Source organism: Pneumocystis jirovecii (genome assembly GCF_001477535.1).
Source record: "Pneumocystis jirovecii RU7 chromosome Unknown supercont1.4, whole genome shotgun sequence".
Taxonomy (NCBI): domain Eukaryota; kingdom Fungi; phylum Ascomycota; class Pneumocystomycetes; order Pneumocystales; family Pneumocystaceae; genus Pneumocystis; species Pneumocystis jirovecii.
In genome coordinates this window covers 121985-144847 of record NW_017264778.1, presented here as the reverse complement: position 1 = coordinate 144847, position 22863 = coordinate 121985, and the positions used below count along the sequence as shown (strand labels likewise).

Here is a 22863-nt window from a genome sequence, read left to right as displayed (position 1 = left end):
TTATATAATACTTATTTATTAATATTTTTTACAATACATTACCCAATTATAATTATTAAAATATAGTTTCTGCATATTTATTTAAATAAATTCATAATCAATTTTTAAATAAAAACCAAAAATATATTGAGATAGTATATATTTAAACTTTAGAAATTTAAAAACTTAAAAGTTAACATTTAAATCTAAAAAGTGTAATATTAATATTTAACATTAATATTTAGAAAATAGAGTTCAGTATTTTTGTTATAACGAATAATAGAACCAAAAGTAGAGTCAATAATAATATATATTTTTTAAAAATGCGTCAAGAATGCACCTATTAATAAAAACTGCATTCTTTTATTATACGTTATTTCAAAAAACATTGCATATTCCAAACATAGAATACACGCTAGATATTTAAACTCTATCACCAACTACATGCTTTCTCTTCCCAATATGACTTTCTATGCTGACCTACTACTTGAAACGAGCGAAACCCTATTAACATTGCTGTCCATAAGAAACCCTGTAGAAAAGGCATCAACACATGATCTCGTAACGTAACCCATAATATGCGTGACCATGATCCCCCTGCAGGAATAAGTGACGCATTATAACATGACTAATAATAAGCCAAGAACAAAAAAAATCTTGATACCTCAAATCGCAAATCTATAAGCATATTGGATACAATAAAGTATTATAACAAATGTATGTATACTAAAGTATAATACTATATACACTAATATTTTGAATATTAATGTTTCAAAATTAAAATATGCTTCAAATAAAAATACGTTATTACATCCTTATTCAAAATCAAATATACAAAATTACATATACTAAAACAAATTTACTAAAATGTATATTTATATGTATATATTAACGTATCTATGTTATATTTTATGCATTATATATATGATACATTCACTTGGTTCATTATTTCAATACTTTCTATCTTTTTGACATACTTTTTAGATATAGCCTTAAATTATTAAATATGTTATATATAATACACTTTTCAATTTACATAATCACTTATTCTAAGACTAACTTTTCAAAATTGAAACAATCCTTTGATTAAAAATATATAAAAAAAATTTTAGCAAACAAAAATGTATATCAATAACTTTAAACACTTTATTTTTTATTAATTTATTTCAATTTCAATATACAAAACTAAGCTTTTACAAAGTTTATTATAAATATTTAATCATATCATACAAACAACATATTTATAAAATCTTTATACTTTAATGTTGTAAAATTTATAAACGCAGCATTTATATAATTTATTTAATATACGAAAAAACAATGATTTTGAAAACAGTAACAATATTATACTCACAATTTGCCAGATCAGCTATTTTTCTTGGATTCATATGTATTTGTATAGGAATTACTATTCTACAACTTTTAGGGAAGCCACTTTATTTTTGGAAACAAAATTGGTATCACACATTTATGTATGAAAAAATTAGAAGAAAACAAAATTGTTTATATTTAATAACAGGCGAAGAACAAAGAGGCAAACAGGAATTGCATGTATAATGCTATTACAATGGTTAATGCCATCTGATATAGTTCTTTCTGGAGATAAAAAAATATTGTCAGATTTTGAAGAATTACCTAATTTACAGGAAGATATACAGATGTATAATCGTTTTATTTTAATTGTAAATCATCAGGTATAATCCATCAACATTTAAATAGATTTTTATTGAACATAAGTCAAGATTAGTACTGATTGGCTTTATATTTGGTGGATTGCATATATAAAAAAAATACATGATGGAATCTACATTATTCTTAAAGATAGTTTAAGAAAAATCCCTGTTATAGGATGGGGTATTTTTATTTTTTTAAATAATAAAATAATTAATCAAAATTAAGGAATGAAGACATTTGGCTTTAGTATTTTTTCAAAGTAACATGAAAACTATTAATTATTATGTAGTTTTCTTGTCACGATCATGGTCAAAAGATTATCATAAACTTAAAAATCATCTTGAACATTTATCCTTACAAAATGAATCTATGCTATTACTATTATATCCAGAAGGTACGAACTTTTCCTCAAACACAAAACCTCAAAGCTTAATTTATGCAAAAAAAAAAAACTTGGTAAATAACATAAATTATTTTATTTAGCATATATTTTACACATGTAGCCTATGTTAGATTATGTTCTATTACCCAGAATTAAAGGACTTTATCTTTGCTTAATGCATTTAAATAAATCTACAAAATATCTTTATAATTGTACAATTGGTTATCAGGGCGTTATGTATAATGAATATGCTCAAGATATATTCACTTTTAAGTCAATGTATAAATTCTTTATTAATAGTTATACTTGTATTTATTTCTTTAGAATTATGAATCTGAAATTCCCTGAAAATGTTCATATACATTTTCAAAAAATTGATATAAACAAAATTCCTCTTGACAATGAAGAAAAATTTAAAAATTGGTTATATGAATTATGGATTGAAAAAGATAAACTTATGCATCAATTTTTTAATCAAGGATATTTTTCTGATAGTTTTATAATAAAAAAAAAAATAAAATTAAGATCTACAATAGAAATATTAGAACTTTGGGATGTATTTATTATAATATTTTTATTTATCATATCTATGTATCATCTTTTAAAAAAAATATAAAAAAAACAATTTAAAATTTTAACAGTTAAAATATTACACATTTGAGAATCATACTTTAACATTAGTAATTAAACTTAATTTCAATAAAGCATATTCAAAAATAAATTTTACATATTTATTCTATTTTCAATACTCAAAGAAAAATTTCAATCATTCACTTATATAAATTCATAAACTAAAAGAACAAAAAATTTAAAATTCCATTTTTAAATAATAAAAAAACATTTTTCCTTAAATTATTGATAAAAAACTTCACATTCATATTTACAGAATAAATATAAAAACAACAATAATTTTTAAAATGTAAATACTAAAATATCTTTCAAAGATTATACTGAAAAAATTTTTTTATCCTTAACAAATCTAAACAAAACTATTTCTAAACATGCTTATAATGATAAACCAATATAAACATTTTTTAACAACTTCAGTTAAAAATTTAAAAAATTCGCTGTTTTTAAATAACATTAAAACTTAAAAATTTTCAAATATCACATATTCAAATCTTATCTAAAAGTTTTATTTATTTTTTTTATTTATAGATATCACCTTAAACCGTTTTTTTTTCTTAAAACTATCTACTAAATAATCTATCAAAACAAAAATATCATAAAAATCTTTCACAAAATAGAAAAATTAAAAAAAGATATTTTATTTTATATATTTAAAACATTCAAATGAGTTTTACAGACGTTTTTGATCGAGAATACTATGATATTTTAGAAATTGACCCTTCTGCAGATTCATTAACCATCAAAAAAGCATACAGGTAAATTAAAACGTAAATATAAAAAGTATGATAAATTGTATTTAGGCGTCTTGCAATTAAATTTCATCCAGACAAAAATCCAGACAATCCAGAAGAAGCAAGACAAAAATTTCAAAAAGTATATATTTTAAAAAAATATCATTAAAGAAACTTTCTAACTTATTTTATTTAATAGATTGGAGAAGCATATCAAGTATTGAGTAACCCTGATCTCAGGAAAAAATATAATGTCTACGGCAAAAAAGAAGCAACACCTGATCAAGGGTTTTGTTAGTAGCATAATAACTTTTGAAAAGATTAAATTAATGTAGAAAATAGGTGATGCATCTGAATTTTTTGCTAACCTTTTTGGAGGAGAAGCATTTGTTGACCTGTCAGTACATTAGATATATAAGTATTATCTAACAAGGAAATAGTATTGGGGAAATATCATTAATTAGAGATCTTACAAAAGCTTTAGAGATTTCGGAAATGGACAAATCTTTAAACAAAGAAGGAAAAAATGCATCAGTAAAGTCTATGTCGTCTTTTATGAATAAAAAAGCTATTACATCTACAAATCCTGTATTGTCACCGACTTCAACTGTTTCAGAAACAGAAAAAAATACAGAAAAGCATTATAGAAAGAAGGGATTAACAAAGGAACAGCAAGCAGAATTACTAGCATTCGAAAAAGAGAGAGCAGCAACACGAGAAAAACGTGTTGAAAATCTTACAAATAAGCTATTAGATCGATTAAATATATGGACAGAAAGTAGTAAAGATGAAGCCACAACAAGAGCATTTCAGGAAAAGATAAAGGTAATTTTAGTACATGTTTTTTTCATAAATTTATCTTTTTAAGTATGAAGCAGAAAATCTTAAAATGGAGTCATTTGGAGTAGAACTATTAAATGGTAAAATATTATCTTTCAATTAAAAGTTCTAATAAGTATAGCTATTGGCGTAATATACATACAAAAAGGAACTACTTTGCTCAAATCTCAAAAATTCTTAGGTATTGGTGGATTTTTTAATAAAATAAAAGAAAAAGGCAATATAGTTAAAGATGTTTTTACTACCATTTCAAGTGCGCTAGATGCGCAAATGACAGCAGAACAATTAGCCAAATTAGAAGAAAAAGGCGGGGAAGACTGGACTAGTACACGTAAAATTGAGCTCGAAAAAGAAATGACAGGTATTAACTATTTATACAATATCTACCAATTAATACATCTGATACAGGCAAAATATTATTAGCAAGTTGGCGCGGAGCAAAATTTGAAGTATCTGGTGTATTAAGGTAATATTTATAATTAATATAATATTTTATATTTATTATTTAGAGATGTATGTGATAAAGTGTTATCAAAATCCGTTCCTTTAGAAAAACGTATAGAACGTGCACGGGCTTTAATAATGATAGGTGCTATATTTTGTGAAACCCAGCCTGATCCAGGAGATGAAGGAAGAGTTTTTGAAGAACTTATGCGAAATTCCACAAAAAAAAAAGTTTAAAAAATACAACTTAATACCCTTTTAAAACCAATTTGTATTATAAATGAACCATATAACATTTAATGTCTATTATATACTATGAATAGAGAACAATATATTAATAAATCATTTCATTTAGTATTTAATAATGGAATAGACCCTCCTGGAGAATTTTCATTTCGAGCAGTAAGAACCTCAACACCATTTTCTGTTACAAGAAGAGTATGTTCTATTTCCCATAAATTCAGTGTCATATCATTTATTTCTTTTTACCAAATTGTGCACTTCTTTTCCCATCACTAGTCGTAGACGTCCAATTATCAGGCCCATAAAAATAAATATTAATATTTTAAACTATCCAAAGAACTTACCATAGTACATCCTTTTTTTTTTAAATATATTTAAATATTAACCAGATCAATTTACCTTCCATACCCCAAGAGAAATCATAGGCTCAATAGTAAAACACATTCCTGATTTTGCAATTCCGACTGCTTTATTTTTTCCATCTAAAAATATTAAAAAACAAAACAAAAAGAGATAAACTTACAATGAGGCACTTCTGGGAAACAATGAAATAATCTATTAATTCCATGTCCGCAGTAACTTTCATTATTAATTTCATTTTTTTTTTTTTTAAATCTTACGCTCTAACTGTTGAGCAATTCCTTGATTTTGCATGTTTTTCTATTACAGAACCAATATCACGAAACAAAGTTCCTGGCTTGACAACTCTTATTGCATACTCCAAACATTCACGAGCTGTTTCAACAACACGAACAGTATCAGGATCCTGTTTAGCCTTTTCTCCGACATAATACTAATAAAATAAATATCTTTTTAAAAATAAATAAAACAATACAGTTTCATTTACATCACCATGAAAACCTAATACATTCAGACTCATACTCTTCTTTTTAAAAACTTTACCTCCATAATATAACGTAACATCCAAATTAATAATATCACCATCCTTTAAAACACTTGAAAAGTTAAAACAATCTTTAACAAAAGAAAATACTATTTATCAGGTATCCCATGACAAATTGTTTCATTCACAGATCTAAAACATATCAAGCTATTTCATAGAAATAAACAAATTTCATGACATACGTACAAACACTTTTTGGATAACAATAATAATTTAAAGGACTTGGATATGCATTTCTCTCAATACATGCCATATGAACAATTTCATCAATTTCATCTGTTGTTATTCCCGGTCGTAGAGCAGCAGCAGCAATATCAAGCACTTCTCGAGCAAGCTCTACTTGTTGGAACCATATTCATACAAAAAAGTTTGCAACTACCTTACAAGTCCTCCGCATGCATTCTTGCTCTTCTTTTGTTAAAATAATCGCCTTTAAACTTCGAGATAAAGCTTGTTCTCCTCGAGGAACACCATCCTTAGCATAATCTGGACATTGAATATGAGAAGGTACTTTTCGAGGTGCAGAAAGAGGATAAAATGCTCTTAACGTCCCTGTATATGGAAAATCAGGAAAAGGATCATAGGTTCTAAAGAAGGTAAAAAAATGTTTTTCTATCAGAAAAAACAGACGTAGCAGAATATGAACCAGATATTCTTTTGTTTGTTTCGTGTATGCCTTTATGAGAATTCTATGACTTTTAAAACATTTTTCCTATTTTTTTAAATCTTACCCAGCTTTTTTTAAAACATTCTTGAGAACAAAAAAAAGAACCTCGAATACCAAATTTTAAACATGTTGGACATTGTAGTGTTGAAGCAACATTGTTGCAATCAATTCCTATGCAGAAACCCATTTCCTTTAATTTTTTTTTAAAATTTTTAACATTCAAATAAACAACTCCTAAAAATCAAAAAAACCGTAGCAAATTCTATATATCAAGTAGAAAATATATGTAAAGAAAGAAACTTCTATAGAATTCACTTGTATTTGTCTATATGTGAAAAAATCTTTATATTTTCCCTTCTAAACAAAAAGAATTAAGATGACATAATTTGAATAATTTTCCTATTAATAAAAATATATATTTTTTAATAAAATCTATATATAAACAAATTCAATACTACAACCAAGCTGTAAAACAGTCTCTACATATATACAAAAAGAATTTGCTCATACAATAATAACAAAATTATGAGTGATTACAAACGAAGACTATAAACTTTATACCATGTTCAGATATATCATAAATATTAGAAAATACATATTTCTTAATATTTTAAGTGAAATAACTATATATTTACATTTAAATTCAATTAACTAAAGATTTTAATTCATCAACAAACTAAAAAACCCTTTAATTGAGAATCAAAAAAATATATAACTCAACATTTTTCAATATCTTCTATATTCTTATTATTCAAAAACCATAAATTTTATTAAAAAATCAGTTTAGAGAACAAATAATCCCTCTAATAACAATATTAATAAATACAAAAAATCTTTATCAATCTATTCAACACATAATTATGAATTTCTCGCAAGTAAAATAGTTGTAGATAAACAAAAAATTCTAATTGAGAAGGAAATAAGTATTTAGATTATTTTTATATTAACATAACTTTTTAATAAATCGTAAACACAAAAAGTTATACCTTAGAATAAAAATTCTTCAAAAAACATCCAACTACAATCCCAAACAACTTAATCTCGTGTTCAAACATTACTATCATAAGTTTCTTTAACAATTGAAAGAGACGTTTTACTTTAATAAAAAAAACATATATATATATCTAAATATAAAGAAATACATTTTTTTCAATTTCCTTTACTATATTCTTATATTATTATCTTATTTTCTAACTCAAAAGTTTTAAATAAAATAAAAAACAATAGACAAAAAACAAATATTTAAATAAAAAAACATATAAACAATCTAAAAAAGTCATTTATGAGAAAACCTAAATTTATAAAAAATGAAATACTATTTAGAAGGAATATTCATAGATTTTAACATCGATACATTAAGTATTAATGTATATTATAATATATATAAAAGAAATAAAAAATCTTTAATTTTAACAAAAGATATTGAAAGTTAACAAAAAATTCGAGGTCCATTGAATTTAGAAAAATAGGAAAAACAAAAAATCAAAATACCATTTTCTTCCGAATATTGATATTTTTCAAAATAAATCCTTAAACATAATAACAAAACACAAAAATCACTATGCAGTCATCCCATTATCTCCATAAAGACTTCAATGCTTAAAAAGAATCAATTTACCGAAACAAACTTGAATCATCTTATATCAAAATCAATGAAATACCCTATGAGTTATATACTCAAAAGACATAATATGACAAATCATTTTGAAGAATCACAGAAAAACATAACCATGCACAAAAGAAACAATTCCCTATCTTAGCCTCGATTTAATATTTTTTACTCAATCATAATGATGTATATGTTAAAAATTCAAAATTGTAACAATCTCAATTGTCTTTTATATTCCAAAATGAAACATCGTTAGATTTATCGCTTTTCTTCAAAAACCTGAACTAATGTCGGCGCTATCCGCTTCTTTTTATCCCTAACACTTGTTGCTGTGCTGTCTTAAAAAGTTCCCTTTAAACAAAATAACATACCTGTTAAAGATGGATTCTTGTCTACATTATTTAAAAAAGAAGCAGTTTTTTCGTTAGACTGTGTTTGAGCAGTTAAATGGGACAAATTATCAACAACTAAATTCGAACAATTTACAGAAGTTTTTAAAACATCTTTCAATACTACAGATTTGTCGACATACGATGGTGGGAATGGACCTGTGTATTCTTCACCAAGCTCGTTTTCATCAAACATTGCAATTGAACAAAATCCATCAGTAGAGGTCATAAGCAATGAATTTCCATCAAAAGACCTATTAAAAACATTTAACATAACCAAACTAAAATATAGTCTTTTTACCAGGCAAGATCAGTTAATGTTGCGTAATGGAGATTAGTTAATACACTCAGAGGAGTTGCCTGTTGAGTATCATACAATATGACAGTATCTTGTGTTGCAACGGCATAAATCATTCGATAAAGCAACGAAAAGGTAGAAGATGGTGTATTTGGATTAATATCAGATAAAGTAACAGATGAAGTACCATCCATTGCGGCATTAGAGACACTATCATCGACAGACAGGTCCAAAGAACCATTGAAAATGGGATTTGAAGTTGCGTCCGAAACAGAATCCAAATCGGAATCCAAAACCAAACCAGAAACTACACTATTTATTTCTTCACGTGAAGGAGACACTAAAACATCCTTTTCAGCCATATTTACTGTTTGGAAAACTTTCCTCAGCGCGTAATACTTTGGAGAACAAGAAATAGCAATGGCAGGACGTTTATGACCCGAAACATGTGCAACAGGGGGCCTAGTATTCATTAATACCACAACCACTTAAAAATAACATACCGACTTAAGCCCGCTCGTGTATAAATATATACAGTATGATGCATTTCATCCGATTCGCCAATCTTACGATACTGTCCAGCAGGTACTAGTAATAAACTACCATCAGGAGTAAAACTCAATCTGCGGAAAAAAGACAATAATGCTTCATTGTGATACGAACCAACAGCACCAGGAAACTCAATTCGCGAGAAGGAAGCATATGGTGTCACCTGAAGACAAGCCATTGTTTCCACACGATACAATTGCAATGTCCTATCACTCCCAGTCGTTGCCAAATACATATTTAAAGGATCCCATGCTACACCCTGAATATAGTGAACATGCTCCGTCAATTGATAAATACACTGTCCTATAGTTGTTCAGTGAAGACTAAAAGAAAAAAAGAATCAATGCCTTCACTAACACTATAAATACGTGCAATATGGTCCATTGAACCAGTCAACAGATATGCTGAATCTGGTGACCAGGCCAAATCATAGATTTCAGCACCAGCAGAGCGACAACATCGTAGTATCCGCCATGTCTCCTTATCCAAGACAGCATCTGCATGTGTAGCAGGTGTTGTCAGCTGTGCATTGTCCACAGGAGCCCATATAAACACATATCCATCGTCACCACCAGAAGCTAATTTGCCACCTACCAAAAACATGTCAATATTCACCAAAAATAGGCTAAAAAGATAGTGGATCAAAACACACACAATCAGAGCCCTACAGAACTCTGAACTTGATGCTTTAAAAGACCTCACATCCTGAAAAACTAAATCTTGTACTCAAATACATTGCAAATCATTAGAACCGGTGTTAAAATGCGCCAAAATAAACCCAACCATCATCTATAGCCATTGTCTATACCTTGAGGACTAAACCGAACAACATTGACCGCTTGAGTGTGCTTTGAAAGCGTCGAAAGATATACAAGCCGGGGCGATTGGCCCGATTCCGAGTCGGAGGCCAAAGAACGCATGACACGCCATATCTGCCAAAAGTCAGCTGCTCCAAAGCCACAAACACACGCCAATATGCCGCAAAACGCATTGCATGCTGCACCATGCACCATATACACAGTGTCCCCCATATATGCTTCTCTAAAGCCGCATTTATCGCCACATTTATACATATGCACACCCATACCGCGCATACGTACTGTATAGCATTATATGCACTGTGTGCATATATATGCATATTATGCATATTATATGCGCATACATCTACATATATGCCGCATATATGCGCACATATATACTGTATGCAGATGTATACGCAGCATTGGTGTATGCACGCCGCAAAAGACGGATAAACTCACCCGGACATTGCCATCGCCACCGGCCGTTGCAAGCCTCCCCTGCTTGCACGGCTCAAAGTGTGCAGAGTAAATCGAGGCGGTTTCTGCGTGCCAGTGGATCTGCACAACAGACACCCTCATTGGTGCGCCCTGCACGCACCGTCGGCCTGAAAACAGGCGTCCCCGCGGCAACACAGCCATGGCAACCATCGCCACGACAACGCCGACACGGAGGCGCAAGCATGGGATAAACGGAGCAAGCGAAGCACCTTACAAAGCTCATTGTGTCTATTCTCTCAAACTCAGCTACGACTATAAACCAGCAAACACTCGAATGAAAACAGTAAAAATGCCGTGCAGAACATGCATCGCCCTGCCCTGTTTGCCCTGCTTCGCCCTGCGCTCAGAGCTCCGTTTTCCCAAACGGCACTATGCCGGAAAAGTTGCTCTTCAAAGAGCCGACCAAGTTGTATACTAAGCCAAGTGAGCCCCAAGACACAGACGCAACATACTTACCTTGAGCGAGATTCCAGCGGGCCCCAAACAGATACGCGATATAAACCATGAACAGTGCCACTGACCCGAGAAACAAAGCTGCCGCTACAAACATGTGGCATGTTTCCCTTGTAAAAACAGCGACCGTCCCACCACTGGCTGCACCCTGTCCCCCGGGATCGAGCGCACACCCCCGCTTAGCACCCTTTCTTGAGGGAAACACGCTTTCGATCCACTGCTCGATCTGTGCCACCCTGTCACCCACTTTGAAAAATATACACCAACCCCACCTTTGCACATGCTAGGCTTATTTTTAAAAAGTTTGGGTCACTCGGTACATTTTTGCAGTGGATCGCACGCACGTATTTCAGAAAGATCTTGCACAGGTTCCGTCGGCTCGTAGCACGCAAAATAATCTACTCATCTCAGAGCACTCCCGACGATCCGCCCAACACACCAGATACGCTTCTCCCTTGCGTATTTTCACGTTCCTTTCAAAGACCTCTGGGTTCCGGAAGACCAGGGCCAGCGTCGCAATCGCCATAGCCTGCGGAATCGCGCAAAAGTTGAACACCGACGGATTCTCCAGACTGCACAGGTAGTGCAGACACCCCGGGACATGCGCCAGCGCATCCGCCACGACCTCCGACAGACACTGCAGCGCCTGTGCCGTCAGCCCTCTGCCAGTAGTCGTCCCCGGTGTCCCGGGCAACCGTCGCCGTGCCAACACTCCCTGCCAACATACGCTGGCAACAGTCGCCCTGGCAACTGTAACCATGCCAACCACTGACCATCAGTAACCTGACAACGGCAACCGTCGCCAGCAACCGTTCCCACGGCAACTTCCAACCGCTGCCCTGCCAACGGTCACCCGACAACCGGTCGCCCGGCAACCGCGCCCAGAGCTTACATACCTCCTCCTTGCGCCCCTCGAGCAGCTCCCCGTACTCCCGCACATACTTGCCCCATATCTCCCGTGGCCAAAACACCCGCTCCTCGTCAAAGTCTTCACGGCAGTCCCGGATGATATTGATTTTCTGTAAAAACAGCCCCATCGTCACCGCCTCCTTCTCCAGCACTTCTCGCTCCTTCTCCACCCCCATCCCCACAAACAGCTGCGTCAACCCCTCCCCCACCAGCCCCGCCACGTAGTAGCAGTACTCGTTGTATGCGTCCACGCTCACAATCCCCCCGGCCCCCCCAACTCCCCCTTCACACGCATACACCCCTTCCGCACGGCCGCTCTCTGCGCATACATGCCCGCTGCTGCGCATATATGCGTCCCCCGCCTCCTCCTGCACACCGCGCTGCCCGCGCTCCCTTGTGTGCACAAAGCCCGACATCCCCTCCCCCATCGCACGCGTCACCGACCGGATGATGTCCTGCGCTGCCGGCGGCAGCGCCTGGAATTCTTCAATCACCGCGTCAAAGCTCTCCAGCAGCGCCCTGTCTCGCGTCCGCACTGCCCCATCAGCCCGCATACACCCCGCATACACCACGCATACACTCCGTCAGCCGCCATCCGCGCTCCCCCAGCTGCTCGTGGAACCCCCGCAGCAGCGCCCGCTTCCGTTCCTCCCCCAACCCCATGTCGTCTTCGACCGTGTCAAGCCCCCGCAGCACCAGGTAAAAGACCATAATCTGCCCCGTCAGCACCGCCTCCCCCGCCGCCTACACACCGCCTCCCGCAGCGGCGGTTCCAGCTCCTGGATGACCCGCATAAAGCTGCGGCTCGTCGCCGCAAGCAGCGCGTTGCAGCGCTCCCGTGCCGTCCCCTCTCTGCCCGTGCTGCGCCGCCCGCGCATCGCCCACATGTGCATGCACCGCGCATACAACTCTGCCCACCGCCGCTCCATGCGGGCACTGCGGCGGCCGGCCGGCATAAGGGCTGGGTGTCCGGGCGGCACGCGGTGTGTTTGCAAACATTTCGCCGTCTGGCGCTATGTACATACAGGCTAGGCGCTCTTGCGAAACTCGTTAAGCACGGGATAGATGGCCTGGGCGGGGTTAGCGCGGACAGAGGGCAGAGGGGAGCAGCGGCAACCTCAAACGCCTGGTAGATCTCCTCGCGGACCTTGGCGCCGGTGAGGACGATCTTACCCGAGACAAAGATGAGCAGGACGATCTTTGGCTTGACCATACGGTAGATGAGACCCGGGAAGAGCTCAGGCTCGTACTGCAGCGGTTAGCTAAGCGTCGAGGCGTAGGCGGGAAGAGGGTTAGGGCTAGGGTTAGGAGGAGTAAGGAGGAGTTAGGAAGGTTAGGGTTAAAAGGGTTAGGAAAGGTTAGGGAGTGTTAGAAAGGGTTAGGAGAGGATGAGAGGGTATCGGCGGGTCAAGACGGGTGGAGGAATAGGGTTAGGGATAGGGTAGGGAGATAGGGCAGGGTTAGGGTTAAGGAAAGCAGGAGGGTTAGGGTTGGGTTAGGGTTGAGTTGGGGTTGAGAGGGTGGAGGGGGTTAGGACTTACAGAGGAAAAGGTGCCATGGGAATAGGCAAGGCCCTCGAGGCGGATGGGGAATCTAACGTCGCAGGAGCCCACGATGTTTTGGATCTTGAAATCGGTGAACTTGGCGTTGAAGCCGAGCTTCTGGATGATGCGGGCATATTTGCGGGAAGCAAGCTTGGAGTCGTCCTCAGACTTTGCGCCGGTGACCACCATCTTGCCAGAGGCAAAAATGAGTGCGGTAGTCTTGGGCTCTCGGATACGCATGATGACAGCAGCGAATCTCTGGAAAAGTGAGAAAGGCAGGAAAGCAGAAAGCGGAGGGAAGAAGACCTTTGGGTTATACTCAGCGTTGCGGGCATGGAGGGCAATCGTCTTGAGGTCGAGGCGGCAGTCAAGGTTGACGGTGGCAACGATGTTTCTGGAGGTTAGGGTAAGCAGGCGCCGCTCAGGGGGGAAGAGGACTCACTGGAGGGTGGGCACGATGCCAGAAACGCCGGCAAAAGCGGGGGGGCCGGAGGGAGGGGCGGAAGGGGCAGGCCTTTTGTCGTCCTGGGCGGAATAGACAGCACCGGACATCAAGATGTGACTCGAAGGAAAAGAGAGAGAAGAGGGCGCCATGAAGGACGCAGCCTCAACGGCCGATAATGGAACAGCAAGCGGATTCTGCATTCCCAGTGCGCCGGGAGTCTACGCAGAGGAAACGGGTCGAGGCCCGCAGTGATCAGAAGTCCAGTGAAGGATTCAATCGAGAGTCTCGGGGAGCAGAGCGTTAAACACTGAGCAGTGCAGACCAGCCCCGGCAGCCTCAATATTGACCAAGCAGTCTCTCCGGTTGACAGTCCAAAATCTTCGTTGTTGCGGAGGGGCCGGGGTTTATATAGTCTCGACGAGGGCTAAACCCTAATGAATGGAAGTATATTGAAAACAAGAGGGAAGAGGTGGAGAGAGGGGAGGGGGAGGGGCGCCAGGCAGAGGAGAAGCAGAGAAAGGCCAGAGGAAAATGTAAGTTTACAAGGGGAGGCGTTTATGGTGCAGTTTGTGAATATTCGGGGTTTTATAGGGTTTTGCAGAGAGACGGTCTGGAGGACGAGGGAAAGAAGGAAGAGAATATGTATATTGTGTTACACATACAGCAGACTAGGACCAAGTCAAAGAATGGTGTAGGATAGGCAGAAATAGAATGAATGGTTTCTATGAGTCAGTATTGCCAGAATCGCAATTTTCGTTTTCCAAGACAATGTCGTTTTCGAGGGATTCAAGGGAGGTCTGAATATGAAGCTTGAACCGAATGACTTCGTCGAGCATCCGTATGACTTCGCGGTAAAGGTCTTCCTTGAGATTGTTGGTTGCATGGACGAGCTGGTCGTACCTGGACAGCAGGTCAGCGGCGATGTGGGGGAGATGGAGAGCAAATACTCTATACTGACGGACTGAGACCGCTGCTCGAGCTGAAGAAGGCCGTTTTGTGCGGTAATTTTCATTTGCTGTAAATCTCTTTCGAGTTTTTCGATTTCGGCATTGCTTACTGAGCTTTCGGCTAACATGTTCTGATAAAGATTAGGGGAATAAAAGAACAAGCAGCAGGCAGGAATACATCTTTCACATCGTTATACTGTTCCATTGTGACGCTCACTTTTGCTTGCAAAACATCGAGTTCGTCACGCGCGTCTAACAGTCCCTCGCAGACTTTGTCAAGAACCTCTTGAAGCTGGATAGCATCATCCTGTTCTTTATGGAGCCTAGATCCAAGATCCTGTCTTAACTTTTGGAGTCTGGGCCGTATATCATGTCTTAAATCACGATTAACGAGCTGATCAGGACGGATAGCTCCATGATTAGCAGCAGGACTAATAAAATCCAACTCAAAGGATGCATTGTTTGCATAAGGTGCAGTTTCTGGAATAATACCAATTTTATAACCAAGGGAATTATAATTTGCAATGAGCTTTTCTAAAGAGTCTATTTTCTTTTGTGCAAGGATTTCTTTTTCAAATGTTTGTTTACTTGATTCTTCCATTTTCCCGGTAACAATCTCCAAGTTTTTCACTAAAGATTCGCGCTCTGCAGTCATTCTATCCACGTCGGCAGGAGAAATAGGCTGTGAGTCAACTTGAGTTTGCAATTCAGATTTTTCAACGCTAAGCTGAGACAGTTCTTTTTCCTTATTAAAAAGCTCGTTTTTAAGTCTGGCGTTTAAATCTATAAATTTTTTCTTTTTATTTTCAAGATATTGAATATATTGATTAAATTTATCCTTATCAGATTGTAAAACCTTTCGCTCTCTATCCAATATTTCAATGGAAGACATAGACTCTGCTATATTTTTTATGGTTTCCGAAAGACTTTCATTTTCTTTTTCCAAATGTTCAATAACTGAAAGAATTTCTTCATTACGCTTATCAAATTCATGTTCAAGTTCCTTTTCCATTTCGCTAAAATCATCATCTCCAGACAAAAAAACACGGTATGCTTTCGTAAGATAATCAAAAAATATTTTTTCGGCATCATTATCATTATTATCATCAATATCAATCTCCTTGTTAATTAATTTCTCCGTACACTTTTCATGCTTAATTTCTTTCTCAAAAAAATAATTCAACAAACCGAAATCATCTCTACCATCCAATGCAGCATTGACAACATCGAAGGCCATGAATGTGGCGATCCAACTGCTATCAGTTGTGATCGAGAAATCTGATCTGCAAAAGGGTATCTTCAATCTATTAATAAAATACTTAACGCAAAACAAAAGACAAACTTCAAATTTTTTATACATATTATCACCTCATCATCCATTTTCTTAACGAATTGATAGTTCGGATCTAATTTATGATACAACCATTTAAAAATTGTCATAAAATCTTTTTGTGTAGGCTGCTGAAGACTTTTCTGCGTCAAAACCTGTGGAAATCCTGAACTCGAAAGATATGCTAAAATAGAATGTATACACATTAATTGGTATTGTTTATCACGAATTGGACGTGGATCCTTTGACGGTACCTGAGAAGCTACTTGTGAAAGAAAACCAATATTAGAAGGACGCCCAGATGTATAAACACTTGATCGACGTGCACTCAAGCAATTCAGACCATTTGGAAGACATTTTTAAACACAATTACCTGGATAGCGCAAGACTTTGTCTCGAATTTCGAAAAACATCTTTTTGCACACCATTTACCATATGCACCCCTTCTACAAAATTTCCACTACTAGAACTACGTTGAAATACCCGATTCTGACCAATCAAAGTCCCCGTTTGTCCATTTAACCCATCTGAAGCCACTACCTGTCCACGAACCCCCATCACTTTCTTCATCACCGACGACGGCTGTGGAATTTGAGAATACGACTGATTCTCAATAACACCAAGAGTTTTTCGCCGATGAGAACTAAATGTCTCTTGATTCATCTTAAAATCTGTTTAAACTGGCTTAATTCAGCCAATTTTTATATCTTTTTTTTAAATTCGAATCCACTTAAAAAATAAACAGATAATACCAAATAAAAATCACGTGCACGTATATATCTAAATATTATTTCGTAGATAAAAAAGATAGTCCAAGATAAGATCATTTAGATATGGAATATAAATTTACATACTTTTTTCGAAAAGTATTACATCCATATATACATATGACCAAAAAATACCTTAAGTAAAAGAGCCATCTTAAGTTATATATTTAAAAAAATCCATATAGCAAAAATAATATAATTTATTTTATATACTTGCTTTTTTCTCACTTTTGCCAAGTTTTTTAAAAATGTTTAAAACAATAGTATTTGTTTCAAAACATACAGCCTAATTTCCTAGAATTTCAGGATAAATATTTTTATTTACAGTTAAATATCCTCTTCTTAGTTTTTTAATAATAAGACCAGCATTATGACTATATTTCTTTATCCAATTTTTTCATCTAAGCCATTTTTGCCATCATCTAAAAGAAAACTTTCACAAGATTCGTCCATTGGTTTATCCAACATTATCTTACTCATAGAAGTACTAAAATCAAGTGGTAAAAGAGGAGAATCCTCCAAACCTGATTCTTCATCCTTCAAAGAATCATTTTTTTTTAACAAAATATTATTCTTTTTAGAAAACTCAAACCGCTCATGAAAACAGGTACTCTTCTTAGATGATCCTTGAGACAAGGGCACATTAAACAATTTCCTTCCTATAAAATATAAAATAATGACAATAATCCATTCAAATATCCAAAATAAAGTTGTAAAAAGAATAAATGAAAATATTCGATGATAATAAACCAAATATCTATAAAAATTTAAATCTACAACAAAAATGTACCTTTATATATCTACCTTATTCCTTGCAATTGAGCAGAAAAAATTAATTTTGAAGAATAAACTTGAATATTATCGGAAAATGTTATATTAACAGATTTTAACATAGTCTCATGTGCTTTGTGATATTTAAACCCCTCTATTAATGGTATGACTAACCGCTCTTCTTCCCTTAAAAAACCTAAAAGTAACATTGGTAACATCACTAGAGTTCTTAATTTAGTCAATAACAAAGAAGAAAATGTTAATATTGCAGGTCTCGATGATGTCATAAGCACTCCTAATTCAGAAAATAACTTAATATTTACCATAAAATTCCCTAAAAAGTAAACTTAACAGTCATAGAAAAACATAAAATACCTATATTAAAATTCAATTCTGATTGAGGTATAAGAAGCTCCAAAAAAATATTATAAAATTGTTCATTTACAAATCTTTTTTCAAAAGAAAAATCTACAGATGCCCAAAGTGGTTCATTCCTAAAATAGTCAAAATCATTTTGATTTTACAAAATAGATCAACCCATATTGTAAATATATTGGATAACTAATTTGCATAGATGGAACCGCATACCAATAAAACAAAAAATAACTTATCATAGAAATAAATAGCGTAAAATAAAATATACTCATAAAAATCACAGAAATAATAACTATTTTCCATAATAACTTTAAATGTACCATTTTTAATAAAAACTTCATAACTAAATTTTTATTAATAAAACAAACGATATAAAATATCCACCTTAAGATAAATCACAAAAGCACTCATATTTTCAATTTTTTTATAAAATTTAATACTTTTTCTACAGAAAAGAATTTAAATCATTAAACAGATAAGTACCATCCTCGGATACAACGGATCTTAAAGATAAAAATAATAAGTATATATTCAAAATTCAGAAATTATAAAGATTTTATTAATATATATAAATATTTCTAATATAGAACAACACACTATATAATAATTTCTAATATATATATATAACAATTTTAAAAAACCTAATACAATATGCCATTAAATTATGATAAAATAATACTATGAAATGATTGAAGTACGTTGCACAAAATTACTAGGAAATAAACCACGCTTAGATTTTTTCGAATTCACTATTTCACCTTCCCACCATCCATCTTCCTGCATTTCTAATACCAAAAGTATATCATCTTTAACAAAACTTATCTCCTCAGGTATAGTTGCCTGATAATCGTATAATGCACGAACTAAAAAATTGAATATTGACGAACTTATAATTTAAACATACCATAAAATAATATTCTTCTTCCATCTTCTGTATACTGTAAAGGAACAAAAGAATTATTCATGTATACTCTACCATCAGTATGAATAGGCGCCTGATTAAAAACTCGAGTATCTTCACGATAACAATCGCTATAATCAGAGGCTAAATTATTATATGATGGATACTCTACTGGAATATTATAATTATATCCAGCCCTGGGAATCGGTTTATGACTATTGGGACAAGGTGAAGCACTCCTTGCACGCGAATACTTGTTTATCAAATTCCCATTAGCATCCAATGCGATATCAAAAGCAGAAGATGTAGGAGGCTGCTGCCTTGAAGCGTGAGAATAATACTGATCAGAATTCCTCATGCCGGGACCAGGTGTTAGCGAACGCTGTGCACAACTATTTGGAAACATTTCCATGGGTCTTTCAACTCTCGATGCATATTGAGGACCAGATAATGCAGACTTATAAATAACTGGAGAACGAGATCCTGGTCTAGGATAATCATGATCTGGAGAAATAGGTCGATACGATGTTTGAGGACTTGCTGTTCGTATAGTAGATCTAGAGTTCATATAAGGCTTTCCAGAAACCATTGGCATTCTCATATTTTCGGATATCTGATGCCTTCCATTTAAAATCTTTTCCCCAGTCATTGGTAATATTTCTTTCTCCGAATACATATTTCGAGTTTGATCATAATAAGAGTCTTGATTAGCTGAAACTACATCATATTGCAAATACGGATTCTTTTCAGATGAACCATAAATATCCTTCATCTGTCTAACATATCCTTGACTTATATGTTTCATTTTAGCAGCAGTTACAGCTGGAGGAGGTGCATCAAGAGTATCATATTGCTTAGCAAGCTTACTAGGCACAGATAAATTCGGTCTTTGTGGTATTGGCATTGAAGAAGGATGAACATTTGAAGATAACTTTTGAGGCTGCTCTGTAGAAAAACAATGTCTTCTTTCTACCACTTCAGAATTTTGAATACAATTTTTATCAGCAGAATCAAACCATGTAACTCTTGTAGGTTCTCTTTTTGTCGGCAAAGGAATTTTAGAAGAAATCTTAAACTGAGCAAGTGCAGATACAACAGGATCATCATGATCATAAAGACCAGGTTTCTGATTTTTCACATTCGATTCAACATCAAACATATTATTACCAACACTCAATACCACATTAGCCCGTGGATCAATTGGATCAACTTCAGAGTCACTAACAACACCCATGCCTCTAAGTCTTTCAAGTAACGGAGATTTAGTTTTTTCAAGATTTTTTTTAGAACTAAAGTTCTTAAACGGAGAAGTAGATCGACTTCTAGTTTTAATCGTTTTATCAGCAGAAGCTGAAGCTTCTTCCAAAGATGATATAAATTCTGGTCTTTTATCATTTGAGTTAAAAGAATACCTATCTTTAGTTGTAAATCCGGGAACAGATGACGTATCTTTTTTACTACGATCCTTAAAACCAAAGAATGATGTAGCTGTACGTGTTTCAGTATTGTGAGGGTATACCGAAGTAGACGGTGAAGAAGATTTGGTATTTGAGGAATTCGAGATTAAGGAATCATTCTTACAAAAATGAGTAATACCATCAAGAGGAACCTCACTAGCATCTGTTTTCAAAGACTGTTCAACTTGAGTCTCTGTAGAAAGTGGAGGAATTTTCGGTGACAAATAGATACTATTTTCATTAAGTATAGAACGTTGCATTATAATATCAGAATGAAACTGAGGATCGCTAACTCGAGAAAACTGAGCTATAGAATAAGGCAATTCATTTAAGTCCTCAAACCCATCACAGGGATCCCTAGGCTTAGGAGGGTCTAAAACAGTAAGATTGCTTAATAATATACTTCGATCACGTACTTGGAATCTCTTGTCCAGTACCCTTAGTTCGAATGAATAATTGTATATCATTCTGAAGGTTACACTTTCTAATAGATTCACGAATTTTCTCACAAGACTAACAATTTGTTAAAAACGTAAAAAGATATCTAAAATATACTTTGCTATCATTAGTACATGTTTCTAATATAATACTAGAAAACGCCCACAAACTCGATTTAATAAAACTAATACGCCTTTCCTCAAGATCTTGAAATTTCTAATACAAAATGTAAAAATATAAACAAAATTCCTACAATAAAATACATCACATGCAATTTTCCATTCTCGAATCCACTTAATTGACGTTTCTTGAAGCACAGTAACCGCAAGAATATAATCATTATCTAAATAAAATAAATCAATTTTACTAGTAGAGAACATCACTCAACTATTTTGAGTCGCAATTTGATTTTTATCAGTCTTTGAATTACTTTTATCAGAATTTTTGGCAGAAAATAATCCCGGTTGTGAACCATGAGAAACAGATTTATTACTTTTGTCCTCAATTTTTTCCTTATACTTGAAAATATAAACAAAATATCAGAAAACAAGAAAAACATACCTTCTGCAGCTGTTGTTCTTGTGCAGTCTTTACTTTACGAAGCTTCTCTAAATTCGATTGGATCTACAAACGGTCTACTTCTAAACAACAAAATACAAAACATACTGCTTTACGTGTTGTACGCATATCCGAAGAAAATGCATGCAATGGCTCTTCCAATTCACTACGAATCTGAATTGCAATGTTTGAATGCTGCTTAGCTATCGTCTCTGTTTCCTTCTGCAAAGTAACAAAACTCTCACGCAGAGTCCCAATCTCGTGTGAACACAACGTTCCACGCACAAGCCTATGCAATCTCCGAGAATACTCCTCTTCAATAGTCGCCCTGAAAAAGAAACTGTAAGAGCAATCATCGCAACACAATGAAACCAGTGCATATATAACGCATATATAACACATAAAATATACGCACTATGCGTTTATGGCCCTTTATCTACATACCAATCCTTGTAAAACGACCGGACTTCTTCACATATAGTCTTAGCTTCATTCATGCGATTAAACAAAACATTCACTCCTCGATCATCTTTCCCCCAAAAATGATTGCAAAAGCTCAGCGGCTCTGATACACCGTCTCCCATTTCCAAAAAACCTTTCCTCTCTTCTGCCTCCCGCTTGCATATGCTATCTAAATCAGATCAGCCGATTGCTTAAAAAACATTTAAATCTACTCGTTTTCAAATCCAAAAAACTAGAACAAAACCGAGAAACACGTTCTTTCAAATACGCCGTCTTTCACCACTTAACTCGCACTAATCCGACCAAACCACTCTCAAACACCTTATGTTGGTCGTTTTAAAAGCGAGATACTCACTGCTCGAGACGAACGATCGTATATCACGCGTTAATTAGGGACACTTATGTGTCCCTAATAGATAAGAACAAACCTCAGCCATATGCGCGTCCGTACACATACAGATAATAATATGGGCTTTAACACACATGGTATACATACAATAAATAACAGACAAATATATCACAGAAAATCTCATTGAAAAGTACAAAAAGCAATAGTAATGTTTAGTTTAGATATTTTAAATATCTTAACAAGTATCACGTGAAGATCACGTGATACTGTATAAAACAGACATGTTTAAAACATAAACTACCAAGTAAAAAAGTATAAATAAAGCCATCCCCCAGAATAAAAGAAATAAAAAACGATAGAAAAACCAAATGAAAAAAATGTATATAAGAAAATTAAAAAGAAAATTTAAAAAAGAAAAGATTGCCGAGGAAATTTGGAACAGCCGACTGCATAGAAAAGCAGAATATAAGGAAAAGGGACAGAGAAGTGCGCGGATTTAAGGAGACGGCAGAGACAAGAT

The 22863-nt window shown here is 34.9% G+C and overlaps 10 protein-coding genes across 10 annotated transcripts; 2 read left to right on the top strand and 8 right to left on the bottom strand.

The window, feature by feature from the left end:
• Positions 1-412: 412 nt before the first annotated feature.
• T551_00971 (uncharacterized protein) lies at positions 413-667 on the bottom strand (the record flags this gene model as incomplete). The annotated part of the gene is made up of 2 exons (XM_018373234.1): positions 413-607; positions 644-667. 2 exons carry the CDS (start codon positions 665-667, stop codon positions 413-415), a joined length of 219 nt encoding a protein of 72 aa, XP_018230402.1.
• Positions 668-1299: 632 nt separating this feature from the next.
• On the top strand, positions 1300-2651 carry T551_00970 (uncharacterized protein; the record flags this gene model as incomplete). Its single annotated transcript, XM_018373233.1, has 7 exons — positions 1300-1451; positions 1499-1673; positions 1722-1833; positions 1879-1899; positions 1943-2109; positions 2157-2314; positions 2360-2651. 7 exons carry the CDS (start codon positions 1300-1302, stop codon positions 2649-2651), a joined length of 1077 nt encoding a protein of 358 aa, XP_018230401.1.
• Positions 2652-3328: 677 nt separating this feature from the next.
• T551_00969 (uncharacterized protein) lies at positions 3329-4917 on the top strand (the record flags this gene model as incomplete). The annotated part of the gene is made up of 9 exons (XM_018373232.1): positions 3329-3420; positions 3466-3538; positions 3596-3689; positions 3739-3793; positions 3837-4221; positions 4265-4316; positions 4358-4597; positions 4645-4702; positions 4746-4917. 9 exons carry the CDS (start codon positions 3329-3331, stop codon positions 4915-4917), a joined length of 1221 nt encoding a protein of 406 aa, XP_018230400.1.
• A 110-nt stretch (positions 4918-5027) lies between these two features.
• On the bottom strand, positions 5028-6681 carry T551_00968 (methionine aminopeptidase, type I; the record flags this gene model as incomplete). Its single annotated transcript, XM_018373231.1, has 13 exons — positions 5028-5125; positions 5170-5195; positions 5268-5278; positions 5323-5405; positions 5447-5502; positions 5544-5716; positions 5759-5784; positions 5827-5879; positions 5918-5959; positions 6010-6161; positions 6207-6414; positions 6458-6516; positions 6559-6681. 13 exons carry the CDS (start codon positions 6679-6681, stop codon positions 5028-5030), a joined length of 1110 nt encoding a protein of 369 aa, XP_018230399.1.
• A 1622-nt stretch (positions 6682-8303) lies between these two features.
• Positions 8304-10352, bottom strand: T551_00967 (uncharacterized protein; the record flags this gene model as incomplete). The annotated part of the gene is made up of 6 exons (XM_018373230.1): positions 8304-8432; positions 8475-8746; positions 8794-9252; positions 9294-9642; positions 9687-10058; positions 10148-10352. The coding sequence occupies 6 exons, from the start codon at positions 10350-10352 to the stop codon at positions 8362-8364; spliced, it is 1728 nt and encodes a 575-aa protein (XP_018230398.1). The 3' UTR covers positions 8304-8361.
• A 628-nt stretch (positions 10353-10980) lies between these two features.
• Positions 10981-12865, bottom strand: T551_00966 (farnesyl-diphosphate farnesyltransferase; the record flags this gene model as incomplete). Its single annotated transcript, XM_018373229.1, has 7 exons — positions 12752-12865; positions 12572-12713; positions 12376-12534; positions 11987-12276; positions 11530-11736; positions 11363-11488; positions 10981-11316 (listed from the first exon to the last, which is right to left on the bottom strand). Exons 1-7 carry the CDS (start codon positions 12791-12793, stop codon positions 10981-10983), a joined length of 1302 nt encoding a protein of 433 aa, XP_018230397.1. The 5' UTR covers positions 12794-12865.
• Positions 12866-12983: 118 nt separating this feature from the next.
• Positions 12984-14245, bottom strand: T551_05056 (TATA-box-binding protein). Its single transcript, XM_018376025.1, has 5 exons — positions 13986-14245; positions 13850-13937; positions 13541-13801; positions 13117-13248; positions 12984-13069 (listed from the first exon to the last, which is right to left on the bottom strand). Exons 1-5 carry the CDS (start codon positions 14186-14188, stop codon positions 13028-13030), a joined length of 726 nt encoding a protein of 241 aa, XP_018230396.1. The 5' UTR covers positions 14189-14245; the 3' UTR covers positions 12984-13027.
• Positions 14246-14774: 529 nt separating this feature from the next.
• T551_00964 (kinetochore-associated Ndc80 complex subunit NDC80) lies at positions 14775-16928 on the bottom strand (the record flags this gene model as incomplete). Its single annotated transcript, XM_018373228.1, has 6 exons — positions 14775-14888; positions 14947-15066; positions 15114-16088; positions 16139-16232; positions 16278-16592; positions 16639-16928. The coding sequence occupies 6 exons, from the start codon at positions 16926-16928 to the stop codon at positions 14775-14777; spliced, it is 1908 nt and encodes a 635-aa protein (XP_018230395.1).
• Positions 16929-17416: 488 nt separating this feature from the next.
• On the bottom strand, positions 17417-18375 carry T551_00963 (uncharacterized protein; the record flags this gene model as incomplete). The annotated part of the gene is made up of 4 exons (XM_018373227.1): positions 17417-17789; positions 17837-18137; positions 18179-18297; positions 18341-18375. 4 exons carry the CDS (start codon positions 18373-18375, stop codon positions 17417-17419), a joined length of 828 nt encoding a protein of 275 aa, XP_018230394.1.
• Positions 18376-18856: 481 nt separating this feature from the next.
• Positions 18857-22154, bottom strand: T551_00962 (uncharacterized protein; the record flags this gene model as incomplete). Its single annotated transcript, XM_018373226.1, has 7 exons — positions 21977-22154; positions 21536-21860; positions 21238-21492; positions 21092-21190; positions 20953-21049; positions 19083-20909; positions 18857-19041 (listed from the first exon to the last, which is right to left on the bottom strand). The coding sequence occupies exons 3-7, from the start codon at positions 21352-21354 to the stop codon at positions 18857-18859; spliced, it is 2325 nt and encodes a 774-aa protein (XP_018230393.1). The 5' UTR covers positions 21355-21492; positions 21536-21860; positions 21977-22154.
• Positions 22155-22863: the final 709 nt, after the last annotated feature.

Excerpts from the sequence above, each read along its gene's own strand:
- T551_05056 (XM_018376025.1), bottom strand. The coding sequence starts at position 14,188 with ATGCAGAATCCGCTTGCTGTTCCATTATCGGCCGTTGAGGCTGCGTCC. Across the intron at positions 13,802-13,849 it reads ACGCTGAGTATAACCCAAAG|AGATTCGCTGCTGTCATCAT; the intron begins GTCTTCTTCCCT and ends TCACTTTTCCAG. Across the intron at positions 13,070-13,116 it reads AGATCTACCAGGCGTTTGAG|GCCATCTATCCCGTGCTTAA; the intron begins GTTGCCGCTGCT and ends AACCCCGCCCAG.